The 14800-nt window shown below is 41.9% G+C and overlaps 1 protein-coding gene across 4 annotated transcripts in view; it reads left to right on the top strand.

The window, feature by feature from the left end:
* The window catches only part of LOC143143747 (dual 3',5'-cyclic-AMP and -GMP phosphodiesterase 11), a 155797-nt gene that overhangs the window by 75426 nt on the left and 65571 nt on the right, over window positions 1–14800 (top strand). The window contains exon 1 of one of the 4 annotated variants that reach the window (XM_076305408.1): window positions 4539–4679. The exons of 2 other annotated variants lie outside the window; for them this stretch is intronic. In XM_076305408.1, the coding sequence (XP_076161523.1) occupies window positions 4640–4679 (40 nt within the window). In that variant the 5' untranslated portion in view covers window positions 4539–4639. Of the gene's footprint in view, window positions 1–4538; window positions 4680–14800 lie in introns of those variants that run through there. One more of the 4 variants, XM_076305399.1, reaches the window with a different exon arrangement.

The following is a 14800-nucleotide window of genomic DNA, read 5'->3' as shown; positions in this document are numbered from 1 at the left end:
GTATTGTGTATAAATTAGAAGGTATCGCGCCAGATCAACCAGAAACGAGTATCTTTCGTTTCAGACCAGAGTCGGGATTATTCTACTGCTGGGAGTATTCGAGTATCCTAGTATCGTTATTCGAGTTCTCGAGTATTATTGTTTGAATATCATTGTTCGAACAGTCGAGTATTCGAATACCATTACTTGAATAGTGTTCGAGTATCGTTATTCCAATACTCGAGTACTTGAATATCATTATTTGAATAGAGTTCGAGTATAATTATTCGAATACTCGAGTATTTGAATATCATTATTTGAATAGTGTTCGAGTATACTTATTCGAATACTCGAGTACTTGAATATCGTTATTTGAATAGTGTTCGAATATACTTATTCGAATACTCGAGTATTCGAATACCATTACTTGAATAGTGTTCGAGTATCGTTATTCCAATACTCGAGTACTTGAATATCATTATTTGAATAGAGTTCGAGTATAATTATTCGAATACTCGAGTATTTGAATATCATTATTTGAATACTGTTCGAGTATCGTTATTCGAATATTCGAGTACTTGAATATCATTATTTGAATAGTGTTCGAGTATAGTTATTCGAATATTCGAATACTTGAATATCATTGTTCGAATAGTTGATTGTTCGAGTATCGTTCGAACAGTAAACGAGAAGCATCCGAGACTCGGTCTCGGCTCGATGCGAGTCTCGATCGATGTTCGTCGGTTGCGCGTAACGGTGAACATCTTTCGAGGAAATTCGGTACTCGAATCGAGCACTACGCGTTACGCGTTCATCGTGGAACGAGAACCGAGCACAATCTAGACGTATCGGTCTCCTTTTTACCACCAGCTTCGTCTCCCGCCTGACGTTTGTATACTTACGTAAATGGACGAACGAGCGCGTGGTTATCGGACGAAAGCCGATGTAAGCACATACTCGTCGGCCAGCGGAATAGATAAGAATTTTTATCTGGCCACCCGTCTTCGGACCATCGTTCTCTTTCGCCTTTGGGACGCCAATACACTTTGCCATTTCGCCGGTAGCCGGACTTTCAGCTTTCTACGCGACGCAATATCCGGAAGCTCGGGCGCACGTGTTATCGATATATTTCTTACGGGACAATTTTTCACATTTTCTCGTTAAAAACACGTGTAAACGTTTCTCCGAGCAATGAATCGCGACATCGAACCGAACCACGAGTCTCGCGGGACCGAAACGAGGAAAATACCAATCGGTATAAAAATTCGGTAGCACGGAACGATCGAGACGATCGATCTTCGATCCGTTGTTAATTTAACGAAAATTATTGGCTTGTTCGGAAAGTCGCTACATTTTTTTTTTTGGTGAAAATGAAACAAGATTTTTTCAGAGCGTGCAAACATTTTCTTAAATTGTACATTCTCCATTTTGGAGAACGAAATGACTTTCGGAGCAAGCCAGTACAATCCAAAGTGCGAGATAAAATTACACCGTACGAACGAAACACCGCGCGCTGTGTTTTTTTATTCATCGTCGATTATTCGAGCGAAACTTGGGCCGGTCCCGTGTTCGAGAAACAACTTGTTCTATTTGTTGTTTCCATTCAATGTACTCGAGCTCCGGCTGCGGAGAATATTAAAAATTGTAACTTCGTTAATCTCGCTCCTGTTACTCGCTGCATGCCGTAATCGATACGTTCACGCATATTGTTGCAGACGCGCGCGCGTCCGTGAGTTCGTAAAAGAAGGAAAGCGAGAGCGATAAAGACATCGCGCTTCATCCTTCCACGCTTCGAAACGCATTAGCAACGTAACGGATGATCGAAACCGATCCGCGCGGCGATCGCGCGAATAAAAGTGAAAATTTACATAGATAACGGACTTTCCAACCGTTACCCGCGCGTTCGCTGGATAGGTTTTTCCAACGCGCAACGTCGCGGTGTTTACGGGGTAGGGGGGTAGGGGAAACGTCGTCGAAATGCGCGCACGACCGATACCCGCGAAAGAGCGAAGAAAAAAAAAAGAAAGAAAAAGAAAATTGAGAATTTCTCGGCGTTACCGAGACTCGTGTACCTGCCATTTAGCGTTCTTCGTCGCGTCCGCCTTTGTCTCCAAATCTTCTGCGTTGGTTCTCTCTTTCTCCCGATTCTGGACACTCCGTCCCGTTTCAACCATCGGTTTCTAAAATCTTTCTTCCTTCTCGGTGACTGTGAAATCTTCCCTCTCTCGATCTTGCACTCTTTCTGCCTAGCCGCAGCTGTTTCCGTCCGTTATCTCCCTCTCTCTCTCTGACTGTCTCGCACTCCCCCTCTATCCCGCTCGGTGCGAGCCCGCGAGAGAGTAACTCGACTCGACTCGGCAGTCGCGGTTAAACTCGCGCGGGAGACGTTACACGTGTGATTCGCGCGCCGCGCGCATTATTCGTACGCGACGAGAGAAAAAGAGTGTCTGTCTCTTTCTCTTTCTCTTTCTCTCCGTTTCTCTCCGTTTCTCTCGCATCCGTCGTAACGGTCAACTTTTTCGTTTCGTCTCGCGCGAAACGTTCGTTTCCGGCCGCGTCCCGTACCGCTTCGTGCACGAGCGACAACTTCGCGAAGTTCGGTAAAAAAAAAAAGTGGATCTCGTTTCGACGCGTACGCGTCGTCGAATCGGCGAACGGTTTACTGCGCGGCGCGTCGAGCAAACGTCGGATCTCCCTACGATAAAAGAGATGCTCCGAGAGATATTCACGACGGGTTGAACTGGTGTAGCCGTGCATCGCGTCGTCGTCCCGGCGCGCGCTATCTCCGCGCATCGTGTTTTGCACAATCTCGACGTTGATCGATGCTCGAATCGAAATCGAAGTCTGGTGACACAGAAGCGAGGAGGTAAACAAGCGAGCGGCGCGCGTGCACCGCGGTGCACGTCTTGTGAAATCGTGGTGCCACGGATTCTCGTGTGACATCGTTCGACGTTAGCTGGTTCGCTCGAGATCGACCAGAACCGTGAAACAGTGAGCGTGTCGCGTCTGTCTATCCGCGTCCGTCCGTCTGTTTGTCTCGTTCGAAAGAACCGGCTCGTGAACGGTCAACCGAAAGGACGAAATTCGACTCGTTTCACGGTCGACGATTCACGGTTAAGAAATCGTGGAATTTTCGTAAGGCGAGCCGGAACGATACGTTCGTCGAAGAAGCGACCGGAGCATCGTTATTGACCGCGAGCAGCGGTAAAAGAGGAAGAAAAAATAAGAAAAGAAGAATCGGTGGAAACCGAAAGAGTCGCGTTCTCGAAAGATAGGACGCACGGACCGATCGGCGGTTTGTTTGTTTGTTTGTTTGTTTGTTTCTTTACTTCTTTTGTTTTCTTTCGCACGGTGAAAAGACGAACCGATGCGGTGGCAGCGGGACGGGGGAGGGGTGCTCGTAAATCAGAGCTTCCCGTTCGTACCCTTTATCGAACGAAGAACAATTCGAACGTCGGATAAGCGTTAGCGATATTCGGCCGGAAAGGAGTCGTCGCGGCTTCGGCCGAACGAGCCAGAGTTGCTCGCGATACAGTTTCCGAGTCAGCTGTTCGTTCGTCGGGTACAGTACGCCGCGTTAATTCTTACTGGCCAATTAACCGTTCGATCGTTCGAATTGGCCAACGTTGCGTTTCGAGCGCGTTAGTTGTTCGCGGAACGATCGCGAAGCTGCGCGCGCGGCCCACGGAGCACCGCCGGTCGAAGCTTCTTCCCCGAAACGATTTCACGATTAACACGACCACGAGAACGACCACCAACCGAACCGTCCGATCGCGGTGGAGAAGCGTCGACGACGTTCGACGAGGACCTAACCCAGAGTGTACCAGCCAACGTTCATTCTAACGGATTGGAAATTCTGTTCCATCGTTTGTTCACCGTCCGGTGTTGACAATTAGTGCCACGTCTCCGCTAGAATTGTTCGATCGGTCGTTGAACATTCTGTACGATTAACGATCGTTTCCGCGATGAAGGTGTAACCAGATTCGGTGGAAGACGCCGGGGACAGCGTCCAATCTTCAATTTCTCGTACGATCGAGCCCGTTGCGATCGTACCGCGCGTTGTCGAAGTCACCGTCGGGAGAGTTTCGTGCTCTTCTAGTTCCACGTGGGTGTTGTTATCCGGGAGGAATTTTGCGCCGAGAGATCGACTCTACGTGGGAGCTTACGCAGGAACGAGTTCATTCATCGTACGAATTCCAGCGCGCCGGAAGTGACGAGGACGACCGCTTCCTCGAGACTCGACGTCGCGCGCGCGTCAACATTTCCCCGCGAAGCGCGCGTTGCGTCGCGCGCCAGGCCAGCCGCAGACCCCGGTACCCGGACCCAGTGACCGCTGGCTCGCCGGCCGGTGGAGTGGGGGGACGAACGTCGTCGAGCCGGTGGAGGGGGAGGGCAGACGCAGAGAAGAGGAAACGCAGCGAGGAACAAGGATGCGGTCGTGGCGTGGAATCGCGGCCTGTCGGCCGACCGAGTGTCCCGCGAGACGCGCGCTCGGTCCTTGAAGGACACCGCGGTTTTCGTGCCCGAAGGATGGACTGCTCTCGAAACGACGAGTTTCACGCGAGACGAGCACCGCTCGGTTCTTACCGGACGACGGTATTGGTTATGTACGTGATTGCTCCACTTCGACGAGGCGCCTCGCCACGGTCAGCGCACGATTATGCAGCTGAAGAAAGCGATGCTTAAGATATTCGATCAATGTGAGTCGACGATTTTTAGTTCGCTCCTCTCTGTTCCACTGTCCACCGTCTACCGACGTTTATCCTGCCTACCCCCCTGCCTGCCCCCCCCCCCCACGTTCGCGTTACACTTCCGTTTCTCTTCTGTTTACTTTTTCGTTTCTCGCCACGGATTATTGTTTTCCGTTTGACCGCGTTAAAACAGATTTCTGACGGGTGAAAGTTCCCGGAGTTTCGCTCGCCCGTCGCGTTTTCTACGTTCGCGGCGGTATCGTTCGCGCGACGACAAACGGGTCTGGACTACTAGGGCTGCCGGTAGTCGAATAATTTCATATTCGAGTGGTTCGCGAGCGTTACAACGGTAGCAACTAATTTCCTATCGTCCAGTATTCGAATAACGTTTACTCGAGTACCGTTGTTCCAATGTTTGGATATTCGAGTACCGTTGTTCGAATTTTTCGATATTCGAGTACCGTTGTTCGAATCTTTGGATATTCGAATACAGTTGTTCGAATGTTTGGATATTCGAATACAGTTGTTCGAATGTTTGAATATTCGAATACAGTTGTTCGAATGTTTGGATATTCGAGTACCGTTGTTCGAATGTTTGGATGCTCGAGTACCGTTGTTCGAGTGTTTGGATGCTCGATTACCGTTGTTCGAGTGTTTGGATGCTCGAATACAGTTGTTCGAATGTTTGGATGCTCGAGTACCGTTGTTCTAGTGTTTGGATGCTCGAGTACCGTTGTTCAAATGTTTGGATGCTCGAGTACCATTGTTCGAATTTTTGGATACTCGAGTACGGTTGTTCGAATGTTTGAATATTCGGTTATCGTTACTCGAGTATTTGAGTATAGAATCCTTCGCTACGCGAACTTCCGTTATCCGAACGTTCAACCACTTGAACGTTCAGCTATTCGGATGCTCTGTTACCCGAACGGAGTAACGCTTGTACGGTATCTAAATAATAACAGAATAAATAACACGTTCTGAGATTATTCAAAATTTCCCTTCGTTTCGAATTGAAATCTTGAACCTCGATTTTTCCATCTTCTTGGAACATTCTTTTGCAACGGTGGAAATGAATTACCGGAAAAGAATTTTACACAAATAATAATGACATTGAAGCGATCCAGCGATAATCGTTACATCGAAGAATTGGAATTGCACGATAGCGGGCGAGCTACGATTACTGGCATTACAAATGTCTTCATTAGGAATCTTTCCAGGAGTCAAGGTCTTCTTTCGATGAAGAAGAGCTTAGATGGTTTGAGTCGTAAAAGGAATGCAATTTCACGTCGGTACGTTAATAAAACCTGTAAGATTTTGCAGACCGATAGATATGGGATTCATAAATTTTTAAGAAAACAAAAAGTTCAAAGCTAATGGTCACGAGGAGTCTCTTTATTGATGACACGACCACGCCTTCGGAGCTCCGGGGGCATAACCGTGCTTCCAACAAAAGAGGCTCTTCGTGACCATTATTTTCAAACTTTTGATATCGCGATGGAAGGTTGTGATTTATGATTAACATTATTCGATTTGAAGATTTTTCCAAGAGAAATGTTCGTTTGGGCAATTTTTTTCATTTTCGTTGTCGTCCTCTTGTTACTTTACCTTAAACGTTAAACGACGAACGTGAGAAAAATAAGTATCGCGTTAACCGTAAATATCCTCGACCGATTTGAGTATTTCTATACTGTTGTTCCAATATCGTTGATCTAATATCGTTATTGGAATATTATCGTTACTTGGGTACGAACTATAGAATATTTCTCCGATGTGCGTAAAAAATGTTACACTCGATCGGTACGTCTGCGCAAAAATGTTGTTCGGAGAAACATGGCTGTTAAAGCGCAGCGCAGAACGTTATTAAGGTGTTCCAGAAAATATTGCACATTTCGAAAGCTTAATTTATTAAGTCGTAACTACGGCAAAACATAATTTCGAGCGCGATGATCTATGGTTTTCTGCCATTGTTCCGAAAGCAATTGTCCGCCGCAATATCGTGCCGGTTCTTTGGATGTAAAAAGCTCGGCACATCCATGTTTCACGTCGTCATCGTTGTTGAATCACCTCCTGCTCGGAAAGTGCGACATTGCTCGGAAGAGGTGATAGGCGGACAGAGCAAGGTCTGGACTATACAACGTTCAGAGTCGGTCACACTTTTATTTACGTATCGCTTAACGTTTTGTTTGGATAAATATTTATCCGTGTATCGCGTATAAAAAAAAGTTTATCCAGGTGAAAAACTTGTTCGAGTGACGTAAATTGACGAACGCGTAGATATTCGTGTGTTACGGGAACGTACGAGATTACCTGTTACATATTAGAGCCTTCGAACTGCTACTTGTTTCACAAATGTGAAAATCGGCACCACGTACACGATTATCTACACCTGTGTATGCGAAAATGTGCAATTCACGATGAAATACACGCATTCACGAATTCGCGTGTAAATAAGATTTTAATTATGTTTACATTATTAGTTACAATCTAGTCGCTAAATCCGGCAGGTGAAGCCTATACGTTTACAAACGCGATATTTATTTATCCTCTGTAGAATAAATATTTATTTATACGAACACCATCGATCAGTTCTAAATATTGCTGTTTTACAGCCGGGAATATTGTCGCTTTAAAAAGAATCTCTCAACTTTCATGAAACATCGACGGGCTAGTATTTTTGTATCGAAATTAATTTAATAAAATTATTCACCAACATTTGTACGTATTTCGGATACGAAAATTCAAACAAATTTGATATTGTTCTTTTCTTTTATTCGACAATGAAACTAGCAGCGCCAAACACACTCTCGAACAAATTTCAGATTTTCATGTTATCGTGAATATCTGCAAAACTGGAAAAAATATTGAAAAAAGTTTCATTGAAATTTCTACGGTTTTTTACGTTGCAATTTTTCGGAAAGAATTTTCAAAAAAATTAATTTTCTTTTTTTAAATTTTAGATTTTTTGTATAATATTCACGCGTTACCATCGGATCTAAAGGTGTTAATGGTAAAAGTACGTAATGGTAATATCTCGTTACGTGTCAAATTATAGATTACATAATTTCGGATCGAGAGGCAGTTTGAAAGCTTTGTTTCATCGAAACTCGTGAAAATTGCGAGCAGAAATTTTCGCGCGGAACGTGTAACAATCAATGCCGATTTGGAAATCGGTTAAACCATTGGAGAAAATTCTGTCGAAGGAAAATAATTTTTCCCAGTATCTGCTACACCGTTTCATTTTCACGTATCGATTATTGTATCGATGGAAAGATGATTTATATAAAATATGAAAACGAAAAAATCAGTCCAAGAGGAATCGGTTCTTGAGAAGAAACTTTCCTCTTGATATTCAATACGAGAAGCAATATTTGCCTGAATTTTAACTATCTATCGTGTATTGGGATATCTTCGTATAACTTAAGAAATGATTGCAGAAGTAGTCTGATATTGATTTGGTGACAAGAATATTCTCCGAGGAATAAAGTCAGAAAGTTTCGGAAGATAATACTTATCAGTATCGAAAGTTTACTTTTGCTTACTCGCGAATTGGACATTTTGACCCGCTCGATCCTTCTGGAGTTAAAACGAATATAAAATGTTGAGGTTGATCGGTGAAACTAGAGACATATATTTCTCGAAACGATTTATTCACTGTTTTTTTCTTTTTTTTTTTTTTTTTTTTTTTTTAATATTTTTTCACGTGTTCGGAAATAGTGCCGCTCGCCTTGTATATTAATTTCGAACAACGAGTTCAATCTCGTCGCTATATTGCTTTTATATTAATAGGTACCAATTTTACCTAGCATCGTATTTTACACATCTACGCAATTAATGAAGTTGAATTTATTACGATGACCCAAAGCCAGGGGTCGAAACGTAAATCGTCCAATTTACTCGTTAAGCCTATACTTACACATTATTATTTTATTTATACACACGAGCCTGAACTTTTAATGTACGCTAACTACTACCTTTTTCCTTATTGAAACATTCTTGTACAACGATCAAACTATTTAATATGAAACCTGCAGTGTGCGCGTTCACACATTAATAACAGCACCGAACCGAAAACGTTCTGCTAATTACTGAAAAAGGGAAACGCGAAACAATTTAAACGTTGGAAAGTGGTGAAAATATCCTGAAATTAACAAGAATGTATCGTGTCGTATAATTACTGACATTAAAAATGTTTTTATCGATTCGAAATCTTCCGGGCATAGCGTTAGAAGACATTGGATAGTCCAGACAGAAAAAGTATATAATTTTACGTAATTAAATACGATAAGAAACGTTTGTAAATTAGCTTTAAAAGGTATACGATTCATCAATTATTTAGAAAATTTCAGAATATCATTCGTACGTATTTTTCTATGTTTCTTTGCCACGTGTGTTACGTTTAAACCTTGATTTAGGTACTCGCTGGAACGAAGTATTTATTATCGATATTTATGTATAAAGATACAGAACAAAGCACGATAACTTCGTAAATGTTACACGAGTATAATATACGAGTGATCGTTGCAAAGAAAATGGTAATTTCCTATTCGATTATCAATACAGCGAGTAAAATATTTAATTGTAAATCTGTGGATCAGTAACGTGCAAAGAGAAACCGTAGTATTTTATTTTTATACCGATGTATTCGCGTAATTGTAATCTTCCAGATATACACGATACAAATGTTTAGTAGAATAATAATAGAAACGTGAATCTTTAAAAAAATATCTGAAAGAAAATTGAAAGTTTCGAAAGATTGCGATTTTTACCAACGAGTCGAAATTCAATATCTTTGGATTATATAAAAAAGTAATTGCGCGAAGCAAACCGAATGCTGCGATGAATATTAAACGTCTTCGACTCACGATGAAATTCGGTGGTGGATGGCAAAGAGCGTGGGGTTGTCTATCAGCCTCTGGCGCCGGAAATTTAATATTTATCGACGATAAAATGGGCAAATGGTCCTATCTACACATATTAAAAGAATAATCTCCGAGTGAGTGGTGAAAAAATCGGGATTTTAAGTGCTTCGAAGTTTTAACGTCGATAATGAACCGAACGTGTTGATTAACGCTACTTTCGACATTCAGATCAAACTGTATTATTTCTGAAGAGTATACCGTGAAATAATAAATTTGAATAAACGTGTAATACCACCGTTACGCAAGCTAGTATTCACCTATCTAATTTCATTGTACTCGAGTAACGTTCTTTTAATGTCAAAGAATTGAATTTTAAACGAAACGAGTACATCGATATGTATAGAGTAACGGAAATGAATGCATAATAATGAATGCATAATAAGATTTCGTTTAGACAGAGAACAAATGTAATAACTCTTTTATACGGAATTCAATTCTTTTCAACGTTTATTTCGAACATTAAAGAAAAGTCTAAATAACAAATATATATATTGAAGAAAACACTGCGAGAAGTAAGCATTGTTCGTTGAAATCGAATTTCGGTTTAGATACGATCGTGGGGAACATTTATTTTTTAAATAACGTTCGTCGGTATTTAACGTTCGTCGGTATCTCGAAAGGTAAATGTTCATAATTTTTCGAAATTTCCATCTGGCGACAGATACTTTCCTCCCGCGTAGATGGAAAAGCGAGAAAGCTCGGTTGTTACGAAGATGGAGGGGGATACACACGAATAATAAATTACTCGAGTAGTCTGAACTCCGGGTACGAAGTAATACTTACTCGGAGCGCACTGTTCGTAGCCGCGCTCTTATCTCGCGCCTATCGTTTCCTCAATTTCCTCTCTCCGGAAGGCGAAATCTAGCCGGGTCAGTGGAATGAGCCACGACGCAGACTGCATTCCTTAACGCCACGCGATCCAAGAATTACGGAAAATCCTTTGGCAAAGACCGAACCGTGCGACAAATAAACGAAAAAATAAACGAAAAAAGAAACGAGAAAAGAAAAAAAAAGAAAAGACAAAAAAAAGAGAAGAAGAAGAAGAAGAAGAAAATAATAAAAAGGTGCGAGTCACGCGACGATGGTGGTTGTAGCTTCGTTATCAATAGGTCGGTGGGATCGTGACGGTAATAAATCGAATCCGGTCGATCCTTTCGGAGCGTTTTCCACGGTGAAAAAGAAAGCACCGTCAGCGTGGTCGCGTCCCGATGGAAACGTTTCGCGCGTTCGAGCAGAGGAACGGAGGCGTATCACGGCCTGCTGGAAATGCAGCAACCCGCTCGAATGTCACGTACGAAAGTATTATATTTCGTATAACCGTTTCTTCCCCCGTGCAGAACGACCGCCTCGTGTACAATAAACGCGCGCGGCGCGCGGCGCATGGCTACGCGTTTCTGCGCGGACGGGCGCGTGCACACCAGCGACTTTAGCTGGCACGCATGCGTGCGTAACGTGATTCCTTCGTGCACAGCATGGGCCCCATTAATGGCCCCCAGGTCGTAACAGCGTAATAGCTCGACAGGTTACCAGAAGGTATCGCGGAAACCCATAATCCCTTTCGGATAACTCGCTCCCCCGTTATGACTCCGAGATTAGTTGCTCGCGACGAACACAGTGCTCGCGCGTTCCCCTTGCTTTCGTTTGACGAACCAACCAACGAACGAACGAGTATAGTGTTCTCTGGATGGTTGAAACGATTTTTCCTCGAGCGACCGAAACCGAATCGTTTCGATTGTACATTGCGTGTCGTTTAAGAACGATAGAGGAATGGTGAGTTTTGTCCATCGATTGTGATTAGAATTTGTTTATTTGTATTTTGTATTTTTATGAGAGTGTAGTCGGTGGATCGGGAAGGTTTTCCCGTTGAAAATGAGTCCAAACACGACCTTCTTCGTACTACGGAGTCCTTGAAATAATCGAGATGATTTTTACCCGGATAACTGAAATTAAATTGACTCTATTATTGTTCACATTTATTACACGCGAGCGACCGAAATTGAATCGTCTCGATTGTACATTGCGTGTTGTTTAAGTACGATAGAGGAATGGTGAGTTTTGTCCATCGATTGTGATTAGAATTTTTTTATTTGTATTTAGTATCAGTATTGTATTTTTATGAAAGTGTAGTCGGTGGATCAGGAAGGTTTTCCCGATGAAAATGAGTCCAAACACCACCTTCTTCGTACAATGGAGTCCTTGGAATAATCGAAACGATTTTTCCCCGGATAACTGAAATTAAACTTTCCCCGCTACTGTTTATATTCACTCCACGCGATTCAAGGGACCAGTGGTCTCAGATAAGAGCGATGAGATACGCACTCGGGATACACGATATACCGATGAAAATTTTGTTTAAGTCAATTATCGTTTCTCCATTTGTTGTATGTTTCTTATTTGTTGAAATATACTTTTGACATTTGTTTTATGTCTCACTTTATCGTTGGGTTCTCTATACTTTTATTTTTGCCAAATTTTATATCGCTGGTGTTCTCTGATCGACCAAGAATGGAACATTCATCTGGACGAAACTTTATACGTACACATGTTTTTAAACCGTCGTGAAATTATCATCAATCGATTGGTAAGGCTTTTTCGATGAAAATGAGTCCAAACACGACCTTATTTCGACTATTTTTGATCGTAAGTAGTTGAAGATTTTTGAGAAATTATTGGAACGAAATAAAAATAGTTCCACAATTTATTGGCGATAATCTCGTGAAGATATAACATCTATATAATATATATATATATATATATATATATATATATATATATATATATATATATATATATATATATATAATATATATGTATATTATATTTTAATTTTGATTAGTGGATGACTCATTCCGAGCATGTGCCTTATCACTCTCGGTCACGAGTCGCCGAACTCAGATAATCCAAGACTTGCTCGCTATTGCTTCATTTCGCTTACATTCGGTATATCCCTCTTCTCGTTGGATAGTGCATCCGGTCGTGCGAATTCTTGCTAGGTAAATGACTTACAAGGAAATATCGCGACTGTCAGATACCGTTCCCGATAAAACTTTACACAAATGTTCATTAGTCCGATCTAAGAACCGTGCTGTCATTCATTTGTATCTATGTTCAAAAATTTACACGTTTCATAAATTTTGAACGCAAAGTAAATTTTATCTAAATTTCGGCCGCGTGCCAATCAAATCGTCTCACGTGCCAACTTGGACACGTGTACCGTACATTCGTTATCCCTGGTTTAACCTATGTACGACGAGTTGTACGAATCCGTATGAAATGAGTACAAAATATGCACAGTTTGTAGAATTTTGCATACACTACATATTTTGCATATTTTTACGCACTATGTATTTCGCGGGTTTTGTTTCTCATGTTCTAATACAGTGTTTTTCAAAGCAGAGGTGCCTTACGATGCAACAGGAGTACAAAAGAAAGTTTTTAATACAGAAAAAAATGAATAACTTGCATATGTTCGTTTATAAATAACACCGAGCGGAGTTTAGCAACCGTGGAGGTGTATCTTTCTTGTATCCTTTTGAATACACTGTTTATATCGTACGCGGAATTCTTTTACTTTTTCGATAGTTTAGAAGCTACCGTTTTACGATAAAAGATAAAAGTACGTAAACTCGATGATAAATTTTCTTCAATTACGTACAGGTGCGTGTGTGTACAGGAGTTTATAAAAGGTACAAAGAATTTTTGTTCAGAATGAAACTTTTAATATGTACAAGTTGAACATTAACGGTCTCTTTCGCAATACGCTCACGCTGATAATATGCACTTGCCCCAAAGTTTCCACCACTTCTGAAAACATTGTTGAAAGTCTTCTAGTGCGAGGCTGTTAAGCTCCCCAGGCACGTTCGCCTTAATTGTATCAACGTCATCAAATCTTCTCCCTTTCAGCTTGATTTTGATTCGAGGGAATACAAGAGAGTCACAAGGGACACGGTTTAAAGAATCCAAAGGTTGGTGCACCATGAAAATTCTATTCTCGGTACGAAAGGACATTTTGCAAATAATCTCGGCACGAGTCGCTTGGTACTGATCGAAGGAGATGTTTATCTCGTTAGCAATTTCTCAAGTGGTTGAACGGTGATTAGCATTAATTTTTTCTCGGACTTGAACAACTGTTTACTCATTACGGAGCTGTCGAAGGTTCATTCGGACGTAAATCATCTTCGAAGGATTCACGGATCGTTTTAAATCTTTGACCTATTGATAAACTAACGACTGACTGGGACGATAATCATCGAAAACAATTCTCAACATCTGCAAAGTTTCTGGCTCTCCGATTTCAACGCAGTCTTCAATTTCGATTAGAATCTCTCCTAGAGAAGAACAGTGGTACGTCAATAATCTAAAGGAGTCATTTACCTAGTCTACGATCAGATCAAACATTCCGACATTAAATCGTTCCAATAATCTCAGCACAACTCGTTAGTCACGTCTCTGGTAACTTTGGTTTAAATTCGCTCACCTGGAATACCCACTTTGAATATCGTACAATACAATCTTTCATTTTTATTTCTTCTCGATATTCCCGGAAACTGTTCGCGACTCCACCTGCCGGAAGGAGTCGTCTCCTTCGTTTTCGTTTTCTTTTTTTTTTTTCGGCAGATGATGTCGCAAAACGATACTCCGTCGTTTATCATTTCGCGGCGAGGAGCAAAATATTTGCCGTCAGTCAACAAAGTCGATGTGCCAGCCCGAAAGCGGAAGTTCCAGGCAATCGAAGCACAATCGCGGTTTCGTTCACTCTTCGTTTGGCCTTATACGCCAAACAATTCTCCCGATCCATAACGGAATTTTCGCACGTTTATTTTCCATTTGTTTGTTCGTAAAGGGGATTCAATGAATCTCGGTTAAACGGCTCTGTCGCGTGCGTTTCATCTTACCTTGTAGACGATGCTAACTAATTTATCATCGTGGAGCATAGTTGCCGAAGAGTTTTCAGTGTTCGAAAAACGGGACGTAAAGAGGGTGTCTGTAAAGTTTTCTGTAATCGAGTTACGATCCCGGACAGCAAATGCAATTCTGAGCAAAAGATGCTGCGATGGACATACGTAGGGAATTGCTTCTTTAACGCTCCCCAGGCACATTGTAATTTGGCACGTTGCCTGGATACCTTGGTTCTTTTAGAATCGGTGTGTTCCTTTTTTTTTTTTTTTTTAAGTCGATTCAGCGCCCCAAAAAACGGATTGAATTTTTCAC

The sequence above is a fragment of the Ptiloglossa arizonensis genome, chromosome 1, assembly GCF_051014685.1.
Source record: "Ptiloglossa arizonensis isolate GNS036 chromosome 1, iyPtiAriz1_principal, whole genome shotgun sequence".
Lineage (NCBI taxonomy): Eukaryota > Metazoa > Arthropoda > Insecta > Hymenoptera > Colletidae > Ptiloglossa > Ptiloglossa arizonensis.
Note: the sequence above shows the minus strand (reverse complement) of the source record. Positions and strands in the feature narration are given on the sequence as shown.